The sequence below is a fragment of the Macrotis lagotis genome, chromosome 8 (assembly GCF_037893015.1).
Source record: "Macrotis lagotis isolate mMagLag1 chromosome 8, bilby.v1.9.chrom.fasta, whole genome shotgun sequence".
Lineage (NCBI taxonomy): Eukaryota > Metazoa > Chordata > Mammalia > Peramelemorphia > Peramelidae > Macrotis > Macrotis lagotis.
In genome coordinates, this window is record NC_133665.1 from 68,046,184 (window position 1) to 68,053,832 (window position 7,649).

The 7,649-nt window shown below is 37.0% G+C and overlaps 1 protein-coding gene across 2 annotated transcripts in view; it reads left to right on the plus strand.

The window, feature by feature from the left end:
- SLC1A1 (solute carrier family 1 member 1) overlaps positions 1-6,766 on the plus strand; it is a 105,105-nt gene extending 98,339 nt beyond the window's left edge. For both annotated transcript variants that reach the window (XM_074197456.1, XM_074197457.1), the window contains exon 12: positions 4,642-6,766. In XM_074197456.1, coding sequence (XP_074053557.1) covers positions 4,642-4,888 — 247 coding nt within the window. In that variant the 3' untranslated portion in view covers positions 4,889-6,766. The remainder of the gene's footprint in view (positions 1-4,641) is intronic.
- The last annotated feature ends 883 nt before the right edge of the window (positions 6,767-7,649 follow it).

The window sequence follows — 7,649 nt, forward strand, 5'->3', positions numbered from 1 at the left end:
TGAACTCTAGAGGGATGCTACAATACAAAGCTCCACATGAGTCCTATTTCTACCTCTTTAGGGCCTTCAAGGAGTGAGCTTGAACTAGACACGCCACCAGTGGGAAAGTATGTTTTGCAGTTTAGGGCAGCTAGGTGGTACAGCGAATGGACAGAATGCTAGGCCTAGAGGCAAGAAGATTTGTCTCCCTGAGTTCAAATCTAGCCTCAGATACTTATTAGCTGTGTGATCCTGAGCAAGTCACATAACCCCATTTGCTTTAAGTTTCCTCATCTATAAAATAAGCTGGAGAAGGAAATGGAAAACCACTCCAGTGTCTTTGTCAAGAAAACACCAAATGGGGTCACAGAGTTAGATATGACTGAAAAACAACTGAATTTAAGAAATCTAGTAGTAGAATAGGCTGCTAAGTCATTTTATGTGTTGTTTTCTCATCAGAATGTAATTTCTCTCAAAAAAAGATTAGTTTTCCTATCTTACTTGTATTTATATTCCCAGTATTTGGCACATAGCAAGGGTTTAATAAATGCTCTTTGACTTGACTTGAAGACTGATTATTTTACAGATAAGACAACTTGAGACCAGTGAGTCTCAGTGACTTGCCCAAAGCAACATAAAAGTCAGAGGTATGATTTGAACCCAGATCTTCTGATTCCAGAATCTATACAATCTCCCTCTCTTACTTTTCCCACTCATTACCCAAAGCATTCATTTCTGAGACACCTACAAATTTAAGCTGTCAACTGACCCAAAGGAGGGTCAATCAATCATTGACAATACACTCTGTGTTCAATTTTGGCACAGTCTAGACTGACATAAATACAATATTTGTGAGCACAAGCTAATTTGGTCTACCTGCAATTTTCACAAGACTGAAGCTTTGTTCAACTTTTGGCAGCCAAAGTCATTCACTTTTCTCTGAAGCCTCAAAATTTGTCACTCTCTGAGGATTCAAATTCCTTGAATGACCTGGGAAGGAAGTTTAGAGAGGTCGTGATAGCCATCTTCAAGTATGTAAAGGACTGTCCTGTCTCTCTCTCCTCCTCCCTCCCTTCCCCTCAGAGTTTTGAGCTAGGAATGAGAAATGGAAGTGGCAAAGAAGTGGATCCAGGCTTGATGTCAGGAAAAAAATATCCTAACAGTCAGAACTGTACAAAAATAGAATGGCCTTCTCCATGAGGTGATGAGTTTCCATTCACTGGAGGTTTTACACTTTTCAGTTATGTTGGTCTGATGATTCTTGTTCAGGTATAGATTGACCCAGATGGCCTCTGAGTTCCTAATAAGAACTGATTCTACAAAAGTCCTAGCACCTCCTATTTCCTTTATGGAACAAATGCCAAGCCTTGTCTATTCTGCTTAGACAACATTTCTCACATTCATCCCCTTCTCTCCATTCACATGTGTTTCAGCCCTTATCACCTCTCTCTGGACTGTGCCAACAGGTACCTAATTGGTCTCCCTTTGTCAAGTCTCTCCACACTCTAACCCATTCTACACAAAGCTGCCAGAGAGATATTCCTACTGTATATTTCTGACCTCCTCACTCTCCTACTTGAAAAGCTCCAGTGGCTCTCTTCTGCCTCTCCAATTAAATACAAATGCTTCTGTCTGGAATTTAAAGTCCTTCACAATCCAGCTCCCGCCTACCTCTCCAGGCTTATTACATATTACTACTCCCTTTCACACATTCTCCACATCCCATGTTCATGTCTTTGTATAAGCTGTGTTCCATTCCTAGAATACACACCTTCCTCATCTGCATTCTTTAGAATTCCTACTTCCTTCAAAGTTCAAACTAGGAATCTCTAACAAGGGACCTTTCATAATTCTAATTCTCCACCCCCCCAAAAAAAATCTTTGTATTTACTTTGACTGTATTTTGCAATTACTTACATGTACATGAGTTCTTTTTTCTCATAGAATTTAACTCCTTAAGGAATTTCATATTTGTTTTTGTATCACTAAGCCTTAGCACATAGTAAGATCATAATACATGTTTTATTGATCAATGTATCAAATTTCTGTCTCCATATGCCAACTTTGGTATTAACCACTCTAACTGGTAATTAATAGTTAATGAAACAATCCAAGTATAAATGAATTATTAGTTAATCCAAAAAAAGGATCAATGAGCTTCCCAGTTAGTCAAAAAACTCTGAATACATAGTAAAGCAGATTTTTAAACCCCCAAAATAGTTAAGCCTGAAAAGTTATAATTATTAAAATTTAATTAAGTACAAATTATATTTTTATTAATTATATTATTATAAATTATTATTAATTATAAAAATAATTAACCAGAATACAAATGAAGGTAATTAATTTCTAATTGGTCAAAAGTTTATGGGCTCTCCAAGGTGGAAAGGGGAAAAGTAAATTTTGGTACAGTCGATAGGGGGATGTGTAGGTATGAAAATATATTGATTAATTACATCCACCTGCATGTATGAAACATCTAAACATATAATCTAGCAGAAAAACAAAAAATGAAGAATGCTTGTGATGAAATCAATGTTCAGATATGTTATCTGACTGGCCCTGATTCTCACACAAAGCTAACTGCATTTTGTATATTTTCACCACTATGATACATTAGAAAGAACTCTGGAATTAGCATTTGGGATGCCTGAGTTTGAGTATGGGAAAGTTGATATTTCATTTTTTGGGTGAGTGGGGATTAGGAAGCAGAAGTAAGACAAGGTATTAGCACACCCCAAATTTTAAGTCAATATTAGAATACATGTGAATTAAAAATGAGTGTAGACAAGGCAATTTATCTCTTCTTATCTATAAAATAGGAACCTTATTTAAGTGTGAATATCAGAGAGTACAACTTTCTAGCATTAAAATCATGCAAATTTATTTTTTCAATGTTAAAAAGTATCTTTCTTGCATATTGTAGAATAAGCAGTTACCTACAGTCACAGCTTTGTTGAGAAACCATTGGCTCCAGGGTGTTTTATAACAAAGTCTATTGGTCTAATCCTGAATTTCCATATGTACCCTTATACTTCAGCTTCAGGCAATCAACAAATATTTGCTAAATATCATTTGTATACTGCCTCAGGGACTAGCGATATAAAGAAGAAGAATAAAGAAACAGGCCCTGCTCTCATGGAGTTTACAATCCAACTGGTAGGGGGTAGGGTGTGTGTGTGTGTGTGTGTGTGTGTGTGTGTGTGTGTGTGTGTGTTTGTGTGTATACAAAGTAGGGCAATTCAGTGGCACAGTGAATAGAGTGCAAGCCTGAAGTCAGGAAGGCTCATCTTCCTGGGTTCAAATATGTACTCAAACACTTAGGTCACTACTGTGACTCTGAGCAATTCACTTAATCCTGATTAACCAATCCTGATTTCCTCTTCTATAAAATAAGCTAGAGAAGAAAATGGCAAATCACTCCATTATCTTGATCAAGAAAACCCCAAATGGGGTCATAAAGAGTCAGACATGACTGAAATGACTGAACAACAAGTGTAGTATATATCTGAGTAGAGAGATACTTATGGCAGGGAAATCAATTATAATGTTTCAACAATAGTCTGAGTAGTGATGAGGGCTTGAATGAAAATGGTGACTGTGTATGGACAGAAGGGGATGTATGAGAGAAATATGGAAGTCAAATTGGTAAGATTGGACAATTGATTGGATTTGTGGAATGAGGGATATTGAGAAATCATAGTTGACAGAGGTTGCAAATGGATATTTGAAAGGATCATAATGACAGAGGGTTAGAGCTAGAAGGATCCTTAAAGGCCATTAAGCCTAAATCCCTCATTTTGCAGATGAGGAATCAGAAGCCCAGGGAGGCTTGTTGAAGTTCACATAGATCTTAGTAAATACTGAACTGCAAGTCCACCACTCTATCCATTATCCCATATAAGTTATGCTGTTAACAAAAATAGATAAGTTTAGAAGGTGGTTATATTTAGAGAAAAAGATGAGTTGTTTTGGGGACATGCTGAGTTTGAGATGCTTGTGGGACATCAAATTCAAAAAATCCAATAAACAATGACTAAGACTAGACTTGAATCAGCCTAGAGATGATAACGAAATCCATGAGAGTTAATGAGATCCATCAGTTAGGGTATAGTGAGTGAAGTGGCCCATGAGGGGAGCCCAAGAGAGTGTCTTGGGGGTTAACTAAAGTTAGGGGACATGGTATGAATGATGATTCAGTAAAGATCAATAAGTCTTTAGATCAGAAAGGAAGGATCAGAAAGAAACCTGAGAGTAGAGAGTAGTTAGAAAGGGATGAGCAGTTTCAAATGATTCAGAGAGATTAAGAAGAATGAAAACAGAGAAAAGGCCTTTAGATTTGGCCATTAAGAGATGTTAGTTAACTTTGGAGAGAATGGTTTCAGTTGTACAATGAGAGATTGTCCCGAAGTGAATTGGCTTGTTTCAGGAGATGTGTTCCTTCATTAATGATCTTCAAACAAAGATCAGGTAGCTCCTTATCAGATACTTTGTAGAGGGAATTCTTTTCCAGGTCTAAGCTGAACAAAATGACCACTGAGATCTATTCCAACTCTGAAATTCACTGATTTGCTAACTTGACTAGAAATTAAATAGTACAGTGTCCTGAGAGAAACAACAACAAAAAAATTTCAATTCTAACCTGAGGACTCTGTCTTCTAGGGACCGCTTCAGGACCATGGTGAATGTCCTCGGTGATGCATATGGAACAGGAATCGTGGAAAAGCTTTCTAAAAAAGAACTAGAGCAGATGGACGTCAGCTCTGAAGTCAACATCGTGAACCCCTTTGCCTTGGAATCCACAATACTTGATAATGAAGATGCAGAGACCAAGAAATCTTATGTCAATGGAGGCTTTGCTATAGACAAATCTGACACCATCTCATTTACTCAGACATCACAGTTTTAGAGCCCCTTCCATACCCAGGTCTGGGAACATTTCAGGACATCACCACAAGAGGGATCTCTCAGCAAATTAAAACAAAAGGGGAAAAAAGCAATTAGCCAACCCAAGTGCTTTTGATTTGTTACCCAGACTTCCAGATTATTTTCTATATTGGATGTTCAGCTCTTACTCCAGAAAATAGAGGAAAAAGGAGGGAGAGAAAGAAGGGTAGATGGACTAATTAAGAGAGATGATTTATTTGTATTTAAAAAAAAAATGTCACTGCTGGAATGTGGAAGCATGTAAACCAGTCACTGTCGGAATCACAGCCGTTAAATGGAGCAAAGATTGTTCAGTTTTCTCGGGCATAGCTAAATTTTTTGCTTTTTTTTTTTAACTCTTCTGCCATTCTGAGCCCAGGACTTTATTTGAACTCTCTTTTGATAGGCTTTCTCTTTAAACATTCTCTTTTTTTTGGCAAATTATACTGCATCAAACAGTCCACTGGATAATGTGCCAAACTTTCCATTTTGTACTTGTCTGAAGCTAACTACTTTTGAAAGAAAAACAGACCAGCAGAATTCTAAAATAAACATTTTAAGATAGGGGCAGGGGGGGAAGAGAGGACTCTTGTTTTATGTTTTTAAAGTACCATGTTAGAAATCTAGGAACTATTAACTCCTCTACCATGTTCATTGTTAAAAGGTCTATTATATACAATTTTTATTTCAAATAGTTGCCAGAAATGAAACTTGAATGTGAAATCTCAATGTGAAATGTTTTCCCTTTTCTTAAAAAGCAACTACAAAGCTACTGTTATTTAACTTGGGTGGCATGTGGGCCACTCTATCAGTGACACAGAAGAGAGAAGTCTGGCTCTTAGAGAAAACATCGCTATGTATGAATTCCAGGACAGATGGAGAGAATGAAGATGACTAGAAGTGGCCTAGTCAATGCTTTAGGATTTTCAGAATTTAGCTTTTACAGAGGAAAAATCCCCTCATTCCTGCTCTGTATTAGACAAAAAGTATACTATATAGCCACTCACAGGCCAGAGCAGTTTTTAACTTTGTTTCTTAGAATCCAGGGCCCTTCCATCTTTGTCTTTTTTGTTTTTGCATATATATCTAGGTCTGAATGAAAGGATCAAGCTGCATCAGCTAAGCTGTATTTTACTAAGTGTCCTGGCTTGAACAAACCATGAGGACCAAAAAAAGACTGTGCCTATGATGGATTTCTGAAGAGAATAAGCTCCACAGTGTCTGATGTTTGTCTGCAATACCCCAGGGGAGTCTCTTCCATTCTTTTATCCTCATTATTCTCCCCTGGGGAGCTGTCTGGCTCTACTGGTCATCATTCTCCTGAAATATAAGGAAGCTCATACTTTGACTCTCCTTCATTTGTAAATAATGCTTAGGAAAAAACTGTACTTACACTGATGTCCAAAATAATCAAGTTTCTGCAGAATTAGTCCATTTCAACCTATACTTTTATATTTTAAATAATCAGGAAATGTGCCAAAGAAACAATGAAAATAAAATAAATGTAGGTATAGACTGCACCTTAAATTAAGTTTGTGAGATTTAAAAAAAAAACCTGTATGTAATCTCAATCCCAGAAAATCTCCAGTGTGATGCTCTGTGAATTTTAGAATCTCAGTATTGATGTTGTTTATATGAAATAAAGTTCTCTCTCTAAACAAAGAAAATAACTCCTCCTACCTTGACCTTGAATTTACTCATTAGTAGCACTAAGGTTTCTGGGGTTGTTTATTAACTGGGGATTATCTTTGTTTAGGAATCAGTTTGTTATCTGCTTCCTAATTGCACTATGCTGCTATTAACTCATAAATGAGAATGATGTTGCCATTCCAATCTAAATAAATGATCTCCTTCAACATTTTCCCCCACCCCTTCCTTCCCTTCTCCATTTATTTATATATAGAAAGTTATAAAGGTAAATCATTTCTCTTTTATAAGGGATCATAGATCTGAATCCAGAAGGGACCTTAGAGGTCAACCTCTTCAATACCCTCATTTTGCAGTAGAGAAAACTGAGGCCGGGGTCGGGAGGGGGGGGGCAGGGCAGAGGCATAAATGATTTGCTCAAAGTCACAATTAGGAAGTATTAGAATTAGGGATCTGAACTTAGTCCAAAGCCACTATCTTTCTAAACTATTCTTTTCTACCTACCACCACTTTCTCCACTTGCCTACTATATAATGCCATGCAATCAAAAAAGATGCTGCAAAGTCATTGTAGATTAAAAGCCTGATATCTAACACATAGTACCTAGCTATGTTGGCTTATACATTGCAATGCAAAATACAAAGCATGTTCTTTTGCAAAGTTTTTTAATTTAGTTCAGTGAATCCCCACAATGACCTTATCAAGTAAGTAATGCAAGTATTATTCTCATATTACAGATCATGGTCTCCAAGGGGGTATGAGCTAGGAAATAGAGGATCTGAGATTTGAAACCAGGCTCTCTTCTCACTACATACTACCAAATTAGACACAAATTAACATTCTCTGCAAGCCGAGTGTATAGTGTCAAGAATTTGAAAAGAACTATCTCTTTTAATCAGCATGTTCTGTATATCTTAGAGTCAGAGGACCTCGGTTGGAATGCCAACCCTACTACTTAACTAGTTCTCTATATATGATCTTTGGAAAAGTTACTTCATCTCTTTGAAATACAAAGTGCTCCTCAAGTGGGTCATTTCTAAGTCCCCTTTAGCTTTCAATTCTGTAAGTTTGTTGCCAGGCAATTGTGAGATAGAGAA